General features: G+C 38.4%; 1 protein-coding gene across 3 annotated transcripts in view; it reads right to left on the minus strand.

The window, feature by feature from the left end:
• Positions 1-18485, minus strand: part of SMARCA2 (SWI/SNF related, matrix associated, actin dependent regulator of chromatin, subfamily a, member 2) — a 119313-nt gene that overhangs the window by 26361 nt on the left and 74467 nt on the right. For all 3 annotated transcript variants that reach the window (XM_059836645.1, XM_059836647.1, XM_059836646.1), the window contains one exon: positions 13102-13320. In XM_059836645.1, the coding sequence (XP_059692628.1) occupies positions 13102-13320 (219 nt within the window). The remainder of the gene's footprint in view (positions 1-13101; positions 13321-18485) is intronic.

Genomic DNA, 18485 nt, shown 5'->3' on the forward strand with positions numbered 1-18485 from the left:
AATTGGGTTATGGAAAGAAACAACTGTATCATACTGACTACAAAGATACTTTGCTCAACCAATCAGGGCACTGAGAAAATACATACTCATTGTGTCAAAACACTGAACGTTAAACAACCCAAAAATCATCACTATTCTGTGGTCTGCATTTACTTAGCCACACTCTGAGAAGATCTACAGGTCTGTAATTGTCTTCTACAGTTTTCAAAATGTCTTGCTAAGAAGACTTGATTTTAAAAACCTCTTGACCAAGCCAACCTCCCCTAGGAGCAACAGAAAGATGGGAGAGGAATCTAAAATAACTCTACGCCAAAACTATTGATATCATCCTCTTACTCTATCACTGAACTGTTTTGTTGTGGTGGGATTTCTTGTGTTTCCCAAACTTTCTTCCCATCCTTTTAGAAAGCTAGATAACCTGCTGAAGAATTCTTGTCAGTTACAGTAATAATAATAAACCTGCTTCTGAACACAGGAGAAAAAACTCTCTCGTTCAGAACGGGAGGACAATTTATAATGGACTTGTGAAATATTAGGCAGTAAAATTTCCAGATGATAAACAAACAAAAGGGATCTCACAATAGCATTTCTCAAGTACAAGATACCCTGAGTATTTCAGATTGCCTTCATTTAGTTCAAACCTTAGAGCAAACTGATAACTCAAAGAATAATTATCATTATGAGACCGCTACTGGAAACAGTTGCAGGAATCTTCGGAAGTAAAATTGACTGGAAGTAAAACTGAGAGACTGAATGAGATATAACTAACTTAAAAAAGACACTGGAAGACTGTAATGAAAATACTGCAGGCATGTTTCCCAGCTTCAGATTCACAAGCAATCCATCTTGAAGTAAAATCTAAGCCATGATAGAGATGCCTCATTTCTTCCCCTTTATCTTGTTCGCTATGTCAGAGACACAGATGCAGAATCTAGTGTAGACAAGATTCTGGAGCATTTAGTGACTGGTGTTACTCAGTGAGGAAGTGAAAATAGGGAAGGTTTCCCCTTTTTTTAATTTTATCAGTCTTATTAAGAATTTTGATTCAGGAAATCCTACTACAGGAGTGTAGAGAACTCTATACTGACAAAGGCATTGTGAGATAATTGGTACAAGAGTTATGCTTTTTCTTAAACAAGTACAATATCTTCCCTAGACAAGGGGTAAGGAAAGGTAATTGCATGAGAAAATCACCTTTTCTGATGGGCATGAGGAGAAGGTGGGTGCCGGGGGGGGGGTGGTGGTGATTACTTTTCCCATTTTTTCCTAAATTCCTTTAAAAGAATAAGCTTGGAATTTAGTCAGCACTAAACATGTTTCTGTCCGAGAACAGATGTTTATTTCCCTGACATCTCAAAAGTTTAGATCGAAAACAGTAATAGGTAAAAGCTTAGCTTTTACTGAGGGCTTTGCTTTCAAAATTTACTTCCTTCTTTGGTCTAAAATAAATCTTTTACTGAAGGGATTTATTGCCCTGTTGTTCTTCTGAGGTAATTTTTAAATTTAATTGTTAATGATTTGCAAAAATAGATCATGAATTAGTTTAGAACTCATGAACAAAGTTTAATTTAGTAGTATTTTTGTTAGCACCTACATTCCATTTAGGGTCACAGGCAAATGTCCCAGAAGAGGAGGAAATATGCTGCAATGAAATTATGGAAATTATGGAAATACTCATCAATAATAACCACATCCAAAACCAAGAACAAAGAGGAATTCAGCATTCCAAGGATTTATCATCTCCCACTAAGGTTAAGACGTTGTTTGTTTTACAAGGGAGATTATGCATACAAAACCAATCAGAAACACACTTATATCTGACTACTAATAAATAAATAGTTATTCAGGATGGCATCTTTTCCAAGTTCTTAGGCAAGTATTTACAGCTGTGTTTTACCTCACATTTCACAAAATACTGTTACTGTTGCAGGCTTCTGGGTAATTCTAAGCAATGTTAATTTGTCTTTTTTCCCTTGACATTTACCTTTTTATAAACATGACATTTTTTTGTTGTGGAAAAAGTAGGAAATCTTTACTTCATAATGTCACCTACTGACAGACTAGCAGTGTGGATGATGTTTTGCAGCTCATAATGCTAACAACTAAAGATAGAAGACTTATTCTGTTTGATTTTATTCCTTATGAAAAAGATTTTTTAAATTCCATTTGAGAATGGGAGTTAATGGATATTTTAAAATTAGTTTTGAAAAAATTTCCAGGTGTTTAGCCCTTCTTCATTGAAAAAAAAAAGAAAAAACTGTCTCCTTTATCTTCTAAGACCCTTCTAATTAAATCAGAAAAATATAAAGACATGGTTTAAAGACAGGGTTTATACCCTCATCAGACCAGCTCTTTGCAAAGAAACTGCAGTCTTGGCTCTTTCCAGTATATTTGCTTCCACTAAGCATTGCAAATATTTGCAGCAACAGGCATCTGCTCTATTGTAAAGATAAAACTGACAATTCTAAGCACTAGAAAAAGGTAAGAAGCTATTAAAAACTCTTGCTCTGCAGCATACTCAACAGCAGGATACCACATCTTAGTAGAGTGTTTCCTATGAAGAACAGGATGCCTTTTCTTCCATTATGGAAACAACACAGGTGTGGACTAAAACACAAAGGGATAATTAACAGATTTCCAGCATGAAATCACTAATTTTGAGATAAATAAGTAGTGTTACAATAAGTGAACTATTTACCTCTCACGTAAACAGATATTCAGGGGTGCCTTCTAAACTGCTCAGAGAAACAGCAGAAGTTTTCTCTTTTTGATTAACAGAATGACAGACTAACACAAGGCTTCTAATTAAAAGATAAGCATAAATTTTCTGCGCCCCAAAACCCATGGCTCTTAATGGTGTAACAAGAGAAGCTTATAGTACAAAACTTAAACTGGCTTTTTTATGTATGTCGAAGTAAACTCAGCTACCTACTGCCATATTTTCGTTCATATGTTCTTCTTCTCTCTTATATTTAAGTATATTCACATATTCTCAAGCAGTAATCTTTTATTCCAAGTTTAAAATGTGGAACATAAGTAAATGGGAGCAAAATTGAGAAAATAAACAGATAAAATATCTTGCAAAAAATAAATACATGAAAAAAAAAAAGTAACAGCTTTCAGAAACCATTATAGCTTAATTATTTTTCAGTGGATGTTCACAGATCTCTTGTATCTACTTAGTCACAGAAAACAGCTTAAGAATTTTTGTAATAACATGGGAAATTTGGTTTAAACATCTATCATTATTAATGTAAGTACTCTGAGGCAATTAAGAATGGGAAGCACACAGTGTTAAGAGAGCATGATATGACAAAAACATACTGCAAGAGGTTAGAATGCTCACTTCCTGTGCCAAAGAGAAAAATATTTGCTTAGCAAAATAAAGTGTATTTAAATAATAAATGCTAGGAAGTATCCCTTTATGACAATTCCAGTATACAGAAGTTGGAGGAAGACTGTATGGAATGAAACAAAGTCAAACTTTGGAAAACTTGCTGAAAAAAGCTAAATTATATGTATATTTTATGTATTTTATACCAAAACATTATGCTGTGATGCTACCTTTGAGCAATGATGCAGTGAGTTCCATGTCTTTAGGAAGCTTCTGAAGGTGCAGTAATATGACCATGTCAGGACTCATAGTACAACCTGATCCTTTAATATGCATATTACAACCTAGAAGTAAAAATCTAACATGACCAGTATCTGTCTAGAAGGCTTTTTTGTTCTTCTGGGATAAGTTGCACTGCAAATCACAGTCTGATGAGCACAAACTATTACCTACAAGCAATACAAAAAATTCTTGAAAAGCCAATGATTTAAGAGCGCATGAAGTTTCTCAACAAAATGTATAGTATAGTATAGTATAGTATAGTATAGTATAGTGCATATACAAACATTTGAGAAAGGCTGTAAGCAACAACAAATTCCTTAGTTCTGCATTTGAAACCCAGCTAAAAATGTCAGATGCATCTGGAAAGAATACATAATGAATAGCCATGGAACCATGATCTGTAACTTGCTAAACATGCAAATTTCAGAATACAGGACAAAATGACATGGTTGTGGTTACTCACAAATTTTTGTAGGATTTTTTAAGGTTAAAATTTTACTGCTAGAATAAGTAAGTACACTACTGTACTCAACAAGCAGGGTACTTCAGGATGACTCAAGAAGCTAACTGCCAGTCCCGACATGCCTAAGCATTGGCTGAATAGTTTTTGAGAAATTCAGACTGAAACCTGTGTTCTTCCATATCTGTTACATTAGTACTTCCACACCTGTTTACTTACAAGAAAAGACAAATTGCTATCCTTTAAGTTGCTGTAGAAGTGGTTTCTATAGAAGAAGCAGAGCTCTGCATACATACACCAATCTATCAGAAGAATTATTTTGCCTGTATGCATACAGCATAAAAAATATCAGCATAAAGCCTTCTTCCATCACCTGCTCAGGTCTGCCTTCAGAAGACGGCCTTTTACAATAAAGGTCTCACAATTCGCCTCTGATGACAAGGCAAAATATTAAATGGCTCCCTTTTCACAGAGTGAATAAATACTTTGGCCACAATATACACTCTGAAGGTATGGGTAACTTACCCATGTCAGAAATGCAAATCAACAAATGAAAATGTAATGTCTTTACTAAAAAAACGGTTAGGTGACAGAAGGTTAGATACCGTATCACCCATCATTGCTACTTTCAAGTCATGTCAGAGAACATAACAATGCAGCGGACCCAAATATTAAAATGTTTGCTGTTTCTTGTTCCATTGTCATTTGCCCCCAGCAACAACAATGCTTTAGACCGCCAATGCAGACTTTGGTTCATGTGGGTTTTGTAAATTACTTAATAGCTATTTTTGTTTCAGTTTTAGAGTCATAGAATATCCTGAGTTGGAAGAGTTCAACTCCTGGCCCTGTACAGGAGCACCAGAAAAATCACACCACGTGCCTGAGAGCATTGTGCAAATGCTGCTTGAACTCTGTCATGCTTGGTAACCACTTTCCTGGGGAGTCTCTTCCAGTATGCAAACACTTTCTGGGTGAAAAACCTTTTCCTAATACCCAATCTAAACCTCTCCCGATGTAACTTCAGGCCATTCCCTCTGGTCCTGCCACTGGTCACCACAGAGCAGAGATCAGTGCCTGCCCCTCCTCTTCCCCTCACAACGAAGTTATAACTGCAATGAGGTCTCCCCTCAATCTCCTTCAGGCAGTTGATTGGAATTTTGAACTTCCATGTAAGGAATATTTCTGGCATCTTAACCACAGAGACTAATTCTTCTTATGAAAAATTTTGCACTTGAAACAGTAATAATGTAACAAAACATGAAACCCAGATTTTAACTCAGAAGTTCCAGGCTATATAAATCATGTCAGAGGATACAGCTATTTCAAAGAAAATTAAGTTTATTTTATTCTAATGCTAACAGTACTCCCCACATTTTTTAAAAGTAAGTACTTATTTGGCATTACTATTTAAGGTTTTCTAGAGGAGAATAGATTTACAATTCTACTTCAAGGCACGTTAATATATGTTACGGTACTTTACATGTAACGTACAGTCAAAATCATAGACTGAAATAAAAAGAATCCTATGAAAATATGACACGGTTTTACTGGTAGGTACTCCTCATAAACAGCTGTTCAGATTTCCTGACTTGATGTCTTTCTCACAAAAAAAAAAAAATCAAAGAAAAAAATTTCTTTATGGAGAATATCTCTGAAGTATTTAAGAAGCATTTCAAAGTACTTTTTTTAGTTTCCAAAATAATACTCTTGACCCTGATTACACATTCTCAGAAAAGACAACAGAATTTCTGTGAAAGTCACCCAGCGTGATCAGGCTCTTTCCCTTAGAAACTAACAAAGCCGTCCTGCCAAAATAGTGAACCAAAGCTATCAGGTAAATGGATTTAAATTCCCTCTCATCCATGAAAAATCAAGAAAATACCCTTTCTGATTCACTAGTTTTAATTTCACTGCAATGTGAAGGTACCCTTTTTTCCTTTTCTTAAGTACATTCTGAATTGAATTTAATGAAAAAGACATGACAGATACCAAATACAAAAATATATACCAAATACTAAGTATACCAAATACAAAAATGGCTCAATGAGGCCTGGAAGTCATGTCCAATTTTATAACCTTTCAAAAAGCAGCTTCCATACGCATAAAATTTATCAGCCTCACACTGAATATTAGAAAATAGTACCTGGAGCATTCTGATGATTACTGGTCACAAAATAGACAACATCCTATGATGGAGGACTTTTTAATCTTCCAGTAACAGTCTTTTACATGAGACTTGTTTTCCCGTAGAACTTAACAAATTCAATTGCATGTGCAATTCAATACTACAGAGCAGGGTTTAGATCAAAATACAATTTTCTTCAAATGTACTGCACAAATACTTACTTGATTGTGAAACAGGTTTAGCAGCAACTCAGGAAACTTTGCAATTGCAACTAGAAATGTTATAGAGTAGAAACAAAGAGAGAAAACCAGGGGTATTACGTACATGAACTATGCAGATACACTATCCACTGGGTAAAAACTCTTTTTTTCCCGTCCTTCTATGAATTTCAGCTGCCAATACAGACTAAAACAACTACAGACTGCAATGCTAATTCTACACAAAGGTATTTTAGTACTTAATGTAGGAAGGCCTAAAAAACAGGCCCTGTGTCAAAGCTGACCTCTAGATGAACTCTCCAGCCAAAAGTTATATGTATCGATTAATTGGTGAAGCATTATTAGCAATATGATATATGTACCTGCTCATTGGTGAAACACGTATTTACCTTTCTGTATTTAGAAACTGGACAAGGCCAAATCTGGCCTAGTTTGTGGGCGGAGGATCAAAGACAACTCCCTTGGTTCCTCCTTGAGGCCTGCCAGGCTTTAGGAGAAACCCAATAGGAGGATAAAACCTGACGTTTCTGTATTAGAAGTAATAGTAGCTTGCTTATTATAAAAGCTGGGCTACTCTCACAGCAAAGTCAAAAGCCTCATTGCCTGCAAAGGTGGATGCACTGCAGGATTTCCCAGCTGCTGGGGGGCATGGTTCTCCAGTCCTTCACTGTGACACCTTCCCTGGGTTGATATGTAGATCTGGAGGAAGGGTAAAGTAGGGTAACTGTAACCTTTCTTAATCACTATAGGCATTTTTTCATAGTAATGATTAGATGCATTGCATAGCTCATCCTTTTGTGATCCTTTGCAGTTTTGCATTATAGTAAACTACACTATCCGTTGTTTTCTGTCTCTGGCCCTAAGCATCAGCAAAGCACTACTGTAAAATCAAATTCCACTACCCTAGTTTACAAAAATATGTCTTAAAATACCTTTCTAGTATCAATTCTGAAGTTACATATATAGAACTGAAGCTCTCTAAGAAAACACAAACTTACTTGAAAACTTTTAGTAATTTATACCAAGTTGTACCAACAAATTGACTCAAATTTACTATCTCTGCTATCAAGCCTATTAACAGACTATTAGAAAGTGTGTAAAATCAAAAAGTTAAAGTTCCAGTTGATGAGGAAACAGTTGAAAACACATAAATTTTTTTCCTGCTAGGTAGTTTATTTTACCATGTAACTTTAGTAAACGTAAACAACATTTATGTAATTACTATGTTAAACAGTACTCATCAGATATTCTGTATAAGTGAAAGCCAGCACTGTATTTCTTTAAGTAAGACTGACTAATTACAATCTAAATGCATGAATTTCACTTACAATTTTTAGATCAGCAAAACAAGCATTTCTTGTACATGTCTGCCTGACACAAATGAGATGCTGTTAATTTTGTACTCAGGTATGTTTCCCTGGCAAGCATATAAAGCTATTTCAAATTAACAAGGACAACTAGAGACTATGACTTTATTTATATCACCTAGCCAGCAATTAAACTGCATGAGAAGCTGAAACCAGATGCAATAGTCTTAAGGGTCTTTTACCTACTCAAATAAATCCTCTGTTTCTTGAAGCCTGTCTCAGGCCATCAAATTCCTAGTAGATGACCCCTCTCAAAAAAATTATGCCATGGGAACCAGCAAAGTATTTTGCAGTTCTGTTAGAAGTGGTGCAGGGACAGAATCTGATAGAGAATGAAATACGTCCAGAATATAAATGCTTTGTAGATCAGGAAGGAAACTCCTCCTTCTACATTTTTTTTTTTAAAGGAAATATGGTTGTCATGCCAACGGTTATAAAGCAGCGGGCTGCAGCGACAGCTAGTGATGAAGCCTGTTTCTGTTTTAAGAGTTTTCCTGGGAGACTGTCAATGAATGACAGGCTGCTCTGGGCAGCAGCACAATCTCACTAAATACTGCCTATGATCACAGGATTGGCTTTTGTTATTATTTTGTCCCTTGCTTCTACACTCAGTTACTTGATCTCCTGGCAAGAAGGGAGCTTGACATACTTAGTCAGTGTACAGGCAGTCATACAGACCTCAAGGTACACGGTCCTTGAGGCACTGTTAGGATCTGCCAGAACTACACTCTCCAGTGTTGGCATGTATCAGCAGAGAGTTCAGGGTCTAACTTAAAATAAGGCATCACCTATTCCACAATCAAGAGCTGTGGCTGCTGAATGAGGCAAAACACCCTGAAAAAGATCTAGTCAACTCCCCAAGACATAAAAGACACAGCTCAGTACTACACACCAATTTTATGAAACCAACTTACTGATCACAAATTCCAGGTTTTGTTCAGAAAACCCTATGAGAAGATAGCTATTAAGCTGCAACAGCAGCTACAGCAAGAGAAGAAAAGTGAGGGGCGTCCCTCACTGCTGGTAAAAAAAATCTTATTCTGTAATACAGCAATAAAAATAGGCCCATGGATACTATTGGAAAATGGCATCTACCAACTTTGTTTTTGTTTACATAGTTAAGTATTCCCTTGAATATTACTATTATACCATTGAATATTACTAGTAGTGTACTATGACATCTAGTGTATTATGACATCTTCTAGAGATGCCATTACAGAAAAATCAAACATATCCTCAAAGACACCAAAGTGACTGCTGCTGAGAGCACAATGGATGTGAGAGAGAACTCTGTTTCACACACATGAAAAATAAGATAATTTTAAAAAAATCCAGAAAACTTACATTACTTACATTTCATATCTACACAATGAGGTAGTTTTATTCTGAATGTGCAAAAGCAATGTTACATTATAAATGTAATGCCACTGAAGAGACCAAAAAGTATTACAGAATCACAAAATCACTAGGTTGGAAGAGATCTCCAAGATCACCAAGTCCAACCTGTGCCCTAACACCTCAACTAAACTATGGCATCAAGTGCCGTATCCAGTGTTTTTTTGAACACATCCAGGGATGGTGACTCCACCATCTGCCCAGGCAGGCCATTCCAATATTTTACCACCCTCTCTGTGAAAAACTTTTTCAAGCTTCTGGATGCAGCTTGAGACTGTATCCTCTGGTTCTGACATTTGTTGCCTGGAGAAAGAAAGCAACCCCACCTGACTACAAACACCTTTCAGGGAGCTGTAGAGAGTGACAAGGTCACCCCTGAGTCTCCTTTTCTCCAGGCTTAAACACCCCCAGCTCCCTCAGTCGTTCCTCACAGGGTTTGTGTTCCAAGCCCCTCTCCAGCCTTGTTGCCCTTCTCTGGAGGTGCACAAGTGTCTCAATGTCCTTCCCAAACTGAGGGCCCAGAACTGGGCACAGCACTCAAGGTGTGGCCTCACCAGTGCCAAATACAGGGGGAGAATGACCTCCCTGCTCCTGCTGGCCACACTATTCCTGACACAGGCCAGGATCCTGTTGGCCTTCTTGGCCACCAGGGCACACTGCTGGCTCATGTCCAGTCAGCTGTCACCAGTACCCCCAGGTCCCTTTCCAGCCACACCATCCCCAGCCTGTAACCCTGCAGGGGGTTATTGTGGCCAAAATGCAGGACTTGGACTTGTTCAACTTCATCTTATTGGACTCTGTCCATCCATCCAACCATTCCAGGTCCCTCTGCAGAGCCCTCCTGCCTTCCAACAGATTGACACATGTCCCCAGCTTGGTGTCATCTGCAAACTTACTAATGAAGGACTCAATCCCCTCATCCATGTTGTCAATGAAGATATTGAACAGAGCTGGCCCCAGCACAGACCCCTGAGGACACCACTGCTGACTGGCCCCAGCTGGATGCAGCACCACTCACCACCACTCTCTGGGCCCGGCCATCCAGCCAGTTCCTAACCCAGCACAGAGTGCTCCTGTCCAAGCCGTGGGCTGCCAGCTTTTCCAGGAGAGTGCTGTGGGAGACAGTGTCAAAGGCCCTGCTGAAGTCCAGGTAAACATCATCAACAGCCCTTCCAGCATCCACCAGGCAGGTCACCTGGTCACAAAAAGAGACCAGCTTGGTCAAACACGACCTTCCTCTCCTAAAGCCATGCTGGCTGGGTCTGATACCCTGGCCATCCTGTAAGTGCTGCATGAGGGCCCTTAATATAAATTGTTCCATTATCTTACCTGGTAGTGAGGTCAGGGTGGCTGGTCTATAATTACTAGCATCCTCCTTTCTACCCTTTTTGTGAATGGGTGTCACATTGGCATCTGGAACCTCACCAGTGAGTCAGGAGTTCTTACTAGCAGTTCTTATGCTTCTATTTGTTTCATCACACCCTCAAGTGCACCTGAAATCATGTTAAACTATGTATACAGTAGAATTATAGTAGTAATTACAATGCACTATGAAGCAGTCTAAAGCAGTCTAAACCTAAGGCAACTTAGTGAATTTGAAACTTGCTTAATTACTCAACAGAGAGAAGTGAGAATAATTTCTCTCAACAGAAGAACAAGCCATGGTTAAAAAGGGTGGTATATGTAGTATATGTATCATCTTGCCTAGCAAGGTTTCTAACTAGGCCTCACAATACAGTCTCAGAAGCAAACAATGAAAACAATTACTACCAAGCATATGGGGACCTGCTAGGAAATTATTTTCAGAGTAGCCCTCTATAACTTTTTATCAAATGGTCCAGCACTTCAGTGTTCTTAGTGTCTACAAAAGAGAAGGTGTGCCTACTAAATCTCAAGACAACACAAAATTGACCAGAAATTCACCCAAGGACAGGCTTAAAATTGGGAGTATTTTGGTGAAGAAAACTTGAAAATTATTAAACAAGGGCATATACTAAATCCTCTTAGGAAGGAAAGATCGACTGTATGGAAATATGGTTTTGAAAAGCTGGCAAGGAAGTAGAGCCATAGAAAATGGTTAAGGTCTTACACTGGATCAAAAATTTAACATCAGACAATACCTTCCGTGTTAGCAAATGAACTATTGGACTGTGAGGTTGTACCACAGACATTATGCAAAAGAACTCCTCCTTATTCAAATGACGATGCACCTGGAATTCTGATGTCTAGCTTTTGATCAAACTTGTAGAATGATGTCAGTCACACGTAGAACAACTATGGGAAGTCAGTGAAAACAATCAAGAGATACAGAAAATGGGAACTATGGGAAAAGACTGCATAATCATGGTTGTTAACCTTTTGAATTTACTCAACTGAGAGACAACTCTCCTCTGACACAAAGAAATGTTAGAAAAAAGAGTGGTATCAGGCTACTCTGCATGATCAGAGTTATTAGGACCACATAATTACATGAAAATCCAAGAAGAAAACTCAAATAAAATATAATAAAAAGCCAAACAGTTAGAAACAATCCACTGCAGACTTTTAAGTTCACTGCTCAGAAATGCCTAGAAGAGGTCAGATCCTGAACTTCTGTTATAAATAACATAGGACTGGATGATTCTGCCTGCAGTATGACAGGGATCACAGGATTTCTTTTAGGCTTGCTATTTTTGACAATAAAGCCCTCAAAACAAATATTACAGCCAACTCAAGTCACGAAACACAAAAGCCAAAGCTAACTTCTATGCTGCCACAGCCAGAGTGTTCCATCATTAAAAGAAGTAGCTTAAAATGACCCTGAGCTATACTGCATGCACTTCCACTGTAGGATAAGATAAATCTTCAAGAATCCAAACAGGAGCTTATGTTTCTAGATCATTCTTTTCCACTTGAAAATGTCAGGTATCAAACCTCTGCAGTTTCAGAGACTTGCTTAAATTTACAGCTGGTGAATAATTCAGGCCTTTTCTCCCCTTATCAACAGGTCTGCATTAGCTCTTAGTACAGTACTGCACCATGCAGTCTCCCAGACATGCCATTTTAAACTAAGTAGGTAAGATTTTTACCTATCTTTAGCGAATTACACAAAACCTATAACGTATATTCTTGTTGCTATTGTCTGTAATCAAACAGATGAGTTTTTAGAACAAAATGTAATCTGTCAAACCATGTAAATTAGTTTTGCACTTATAATATTTCACTTAAAAATTTTGGAAATCATACTATAATAAAATTTTTGAAAAGCCTTTCCAACCATCACCTTTTTACCATGCTCTTGCTACCACACTGAAAAGACACACACATTATTGTTCATGGAATGTAGATTTCAAAAAATAGCAAGAGACAAAATCCCAGATTTCATGTTAGTTTAGTGTAGAATCTTTGCTTTCAGGTCCTAAATTCTTAAATCATTTATCAAATGTTTCGATCTCAGTGGAGCTAATAAATGCTCAATACTTGGAAATTAAATAGCCTGAGAGAAAGAAAATTTAAGTGAAAATTTCTGAATTCTTAAAAGTATTAAATATAGGCATTTAAAAATATAATAAGCTTGCGTGGCAAAGAAAGTTTTAATATACACTGACTAATGGTTTTCATGAATATTGAACAAGTCTTCATGCATCTGAAAGACGACACTTAGAAAAGTACCTGAAGACATAAGATCCATGCAAATAAGAACAGTTCCAATAGAATGCTATCATAGTGCTGACTCAGCATTTAGTAACACTGATTTAAGTTTCTGCAGTGAAGTTCAAAACTTACTTATGTCTTCAACACAGCAGCAGAAGCTGGATAATGAGGATATTTTAGGCCTAAAAATGTGCTCTCCCTGGTGCAGTCTCCAAAATGAGAAGAAAAACCCACCACAGATGAGTAAATTTGAAGTGCAAAAAACAGCCAACCAACCAACAACCTACCCGCAGCCACTGTTTCTCTGTGAGAGCATCACTGTAGTCCACATCCCTGCGCTGACGGGATCCTCTTCCAAATATTTTCTCTTCTTCTTCTTCACATGTGAGCCTTTCAACTTCAGCATCATCCTTAATAATCCAGGATGGTAATTCATCCTCCTCCATCAAGCGAGGTTTACGTTTAGGGTTTCTGGCATCCTCCCTGCGACGATCCATGTCCATGCGCTGCAATGGCAATTGGCAAAGGATAAAAAAGTTTTAAAGGCAATTATTAAGTGAACTACGTCAATGCCCACCTCTCTAATAACTCTTGAAACTTTAAACAAAGTCCTTCCCAGATATCTCCCTTTTATAATATTCCGAAATACTTCTAAAATGCTTCTGTAAAAAGAAGCTACACTCAATTGTTCATTTCCAGTCATATTCACTACTTCATAACTAGCTTTCACTGAAGGAACTAAGACAACACACACGCAAGTGACACAAAGCAGATCACAAGAACCCTGCTGCCCCCATAAAATTTTACTACCACGTAACTAAAAATACACTACTTTTGTTACGCTGAATATCAGAAGAAAATTTAAAAGCTGGTTTAAGAAACAAAGACCAAAGGAGAACTAATAAATTCAGAGAAAGGCTTGTTTACATAGAGCCAAAAAGCCAACATGCTTGAACCCCAGAATTTTTTTCTGGTCGTATTCCTGTATCAGACAAAAATCAAAACACAACAATATCAGATAAGCTTAGGTGAAGTGCTACGAACATAAGAAGGTGATGTTAAGACTTTCAGCTGAAATTTAAATAACCTTCATTTCAAGTGTGGTGAGCAATAGCTCAGACAGAGAGACAGAGGATACATTCCTATAATCTACTGAATCTGTAGATTCATCACTGAGGTGTTTTATAATCCTCCTGCAGAAGCATCCACCTCTATCAATTACATACTGACCTGGCTCTCATGGTCCCATGAACTGCACCTGCATTGTCTTAAGTACTCAGATCAGGTAATATGAACAGGCATTTCAAATTGGCCTTTTGAAAAGTCATACTTAACACTCAGCAATCAGCTGCTAAGCAGAGAAAACAACAAGATGGCCACCAACACTTCACTTTTGTATTTGAAAAAATTTATGTTAATAGACCGGCATCAGAATTGGCTGTAGCATCATATGAGGCTATTGCTTTGGCCACTATAACTTCATAAAAAACCATTTTCGATTATGTACAAATGTCTCTCTTGTGTACATGATGCTGCACTTAACACATGATGCCAACTAGACATATCATCCTTTTACAGCCTTAGCCAAATCACAGACGTGCATTAAATCAGAGGTATTATCTCACCAGAGGGACAGCTAAAACCCAGCCAAATATAAAAACTGAGGATTAGTAATGGCACCATTGAATATGGTGAATCTTGGCACTTCTCAAACATGAGCATCTCTAAAATATGACCTCAGGAAATGCATCTTGCACCTTGTCTTCATCACCTTGCCGTACACACTATCTGATATCTAAACTTGGTGAGAAGCAGAAAGCAAGAAGTGGTCTTCAGTCTGCAGGTCCAATTATGTTCAAGAAGCAACTATAAATACATGGGCGATTTCCCTGTTCCCCATTACTTCAGACAACAGTGAATGGGCTGTGCAACTTGCAGTTTTTTATAGCAGACTTCCATATTTCACCTATTAAAGAATGTCCCATTCAATTTGTATTAATTTCAAAAAGTCTCATTCAAGCCAAACATGTGGCTTGGTTTATTCTAAAATGGCAACCAGAGAGCTGCACCAAGAGACAGCTCAAATGGGATAAATGAAATAGATTTCTCTATTTCTATTAGTTAACTGAGAACTTGAGTGAAGTCAAGAGACATCATATTTTAATGCCACTAAGAACATGAAGTCAATGCTGAAATTTTGCATTTTTTCCCCAATGACTACGTTTCTTCATCTAACAGAAAAACTGAACATGAAGACAGAATATTATAATAGCTGTTTTCTTGTTGCGGTGTGATGTCATGGCTTGCCTCAGATACCCCGGGTTCCTCTCTGATAATTCCCTGCTAGGTGTGTCAGTCACATCTTCCCTCTCCCTTGCCCCCTGCTGAGCACTGCCTGTCAATCTTAGCATTCCAGAAGGGCATCGAGCGATTGGGCAGATTCAAAAGATGCCCTCTACCCCTAGGGAGACATTGGACCATCCAGGTGTCCTTTGTCCCTGGTTTGTGAGCTTCCTACCCCTTCCCTCCCCCTCTTTCCAGGGTTAGAAGAGCCGGCAACCATGTGGTTCAGGACTTCTGCTGGAGCTGTTGCTGGATTCAGAAGCCTGTGGGCCAGAATAAAGCTCTGGATCAAAACCCTCCATCAGAATCATCTCCTTTCCATCACCACCGCCTTAAAGCTTCTCCACCAGAGGTAAACCTGAGGAGCACTAGAGCTCCTGCACGTCTGGACTTGCCTCCAAGCGCCCAGCTGTAGCATCCAGCTAGCCAAAAGGTGTCTCGGGTGAAAACACCACAGTGCCGCTATTTGGTCAAGCAGCAAGGGCCAGACAAGCCCAGGCACATCCCGTCCAGCTATACTGGTAATTATTCCAATATTTTCTGGTATAATAATGCTTGGGAAGGAAAATTAAAGACAAACTCAGTTAATCTGAGATATCAGAGATACAAACTGACTTTTTTTTTCTGAGGATACTATTCAAACCATATTTACACCTGGGAAACCTCCAGTTCTATTGTCCCATATCTTTCCAAAACCTGTGTTTCCAAGAGAAATCTAAATTATTTTTATATAACTAATATGTTCACTGTCCTCAATAAGGCCTAAATAGTAAAAATAATATACTACCACTACTTAAACCTAGGCAAAGAACTTGAAAGTTGGCACAGCCAAGGCCCAAAATTTCCAGTTTAGAAAAACCACAGAGCACTGCTATCCTGTGAATTGTGGATGATTATCTTAAACTTTCCAAATTATAACTAGAAGAGTCCTTGGAAGAAACATCAAAGCCATTTCATGTAAAAGCTTTTAAATTATAACTAAGAGAGACCTTGAAAAAAACATTCAAGCCACTCAGCGTAAAATCAGTATTTATACATCCAGTTCTAGTAGATTGCCAATTTCACTTCAAGGAGATTAACTGTATTAGCACAAATGGAGTTTTGGTACCTATTTGGCCTTCCACTTGAAAGGCATTTTTTACATCAAAAATCATGTTCTTTTAATGTTTTCTTTACTTTATTTAAGCAGTTTTAACACTAAGGGGGAACCATTTCTTTTCCAGATAAGTAACTTACTGAACCATTCTTAAGCAATGACAAGAGTTGTACAGATCACATAAACCCCCCGATTTTTCCCTGAGTATTTTCCAAATTTTTTTGCTATGTGAAGCCTCTAAAAGCCACAGGAACAAAGTCCACTTGTACACACCTTCTCTCTGAACAGTGTATTTAGCTCCACAACTACAATTCAGGTCCTGTGTCAAACAACACTTCTAACCTGCAAAGTGACTATAGAAGAGATGCTCGTGGAACTGATCTTTCTCGTTGCTCACTTCAAATAAGTATAATACATGCTTTTACACACATAACACTATGACACCCAAACACATTTGTTGTTGGGTATTGCAGACTCCTGAATTCTGATTACATATGCACAACTTTAAAAGGGAATGAAGTGGCACAGGTATCACTACAGTAAAGAAAATACAGACTACCTTTTGCTCTTTATTTGACTATGCAAGACTTGAAATATTGATAGAAAGACAAATAGCTCTGATTGCCAAACTTGCTTTTCAGATTTTTCTTTAAAAAAGAAACAGTTAACAAAAAATTAAAACCATTTTTTATATTAACAATTTAAACTATTTCTTAGCTATTAACATTTAACTACAATCTTACTTTCTTACTATTTTCAAACCTTGGCTTTCAAAACATGTACTTTTGCCTCTTGAAATTTTTACTACCAACTCCTTCCTTTTCCTTAAAAATGTCCATGTAAATTAATATGAAAAACATGCATTCAGCACACTTGGATGCAGGACTTGAAGAGATACTAAACAAGTTCACAGAAAAAAAAACAACTGAGATGAGCTAGTGACTCCCTCAAAAGCAGGGAGGGACTGCAGAGAGACCTTGACAAACGAGAGGACTGGGAAATTACCAACCATATGAAGTTCAAAAAGGCTGAGAGCCAGATTCTGGTTTTGGGACGGGGCAGCCCTGGAATGTACAGATAGACTGGGAAATGAGATGCTGGAAACACCACTGCAGAAAAGGCCCTGGGAGTCCTGGGTTATGGCCAGTTGAACACGGTCAGCAGTGCCCTGGCAACCAGGAGGGCCATCCGTGTCCTGGGGGACATCAGGCACAGCATGGCCAGCTGGGCAAGGGAGGGGATTGTCCTCCTGCTCTGCTCTGAGCTGGGGCAGCCTCACCTCAAGTGCTGGGGGCAGTTCTGGGTGCCACAGTGTAAGTGAGATACAAAACTACTGGAAAGTGTCCAAAGGAGGACCATAAGGATGATAAAGGGCCTTGAGAGGAACTCTTATGAGGAGCAGCTGTGGTCACGTGTTTTTTTCAGTCTGGAGAAGAGTGAGGGGAGACCTCATTACAGTCAAGCTCCTCATGACGGGAAGAGCAGGGGCAGTCACTGATCTCTTCTCTGTGGTGCCCAGTGACAGGACCTGATGGAAAGGCCTGAAGTTGTGTCAGAGATGGTTTAGGTTGGATATCAGGAAAAGGTTCTTCACCCAGAGAGCCACAGAGCACTGGAACAGGCTCCCCAGAGAACCTGTCACAGCACCAAGCCTGACAGAGTTCAAGAAGTATTTGGACAATGCTCTCAGACACATGGTGTGATTTTTGGCATGTCCTGTGCAGGGCCAGGAGGTGGAATCGACCCTTGTGGGTCCCTTTCAGCTCAGCATATTCTGTGATTCTGTGAAAACTGTCTTTACTCTAGGCTCCTCAGCTTGTTTTATATTAAATAGCCTTCAAACTTAATACTAAAAGTTGAAGAAAACAGATACAAATTCATCAGCTACTTTCAACCATGGATTAGTTCTTCCCTTCTGGGTCTGAGGGAGAAATCAGAAGCTCTTTTCTAGCAGCAAATCCACCTTCACAAAATTCAGGGTATGTTCAGTCAATAAGTCACATGAAATTATTTGAGTTTTGGATCAAATGGCCACCTCTTGGTTTGTGTCACGCAAATCTCCTTACACTCAAATCACCAATGGAAAAGTTTAAAAAGACAGGTGTCTGTAAGCACTCCTTTTCTGTGCAACCCGGCGTTAGAGATTTCAGTTCTGAGTAACACTTAATAAAGCTTAGCATGAAAACACTAAACTGGCAAATCAGCAAGAGTAAAAGAAGAATCATACAGGGT

Source organism: Haemorhous mexicanus, chromosome Z (genome assembly GCF_027477595.1).
Source record: "Haemorhous mexicanus isolate bHaeMex1 chromosome Z, bHaeMex1.pri, whole genome shotgun sequence".
NCBI classification, from domain to species: Eukaryota; Metazoa; Chordata; class Aves; order Passeriformes; family Fringillidae; genus Haemorhous; species Haemorhous mexicanus.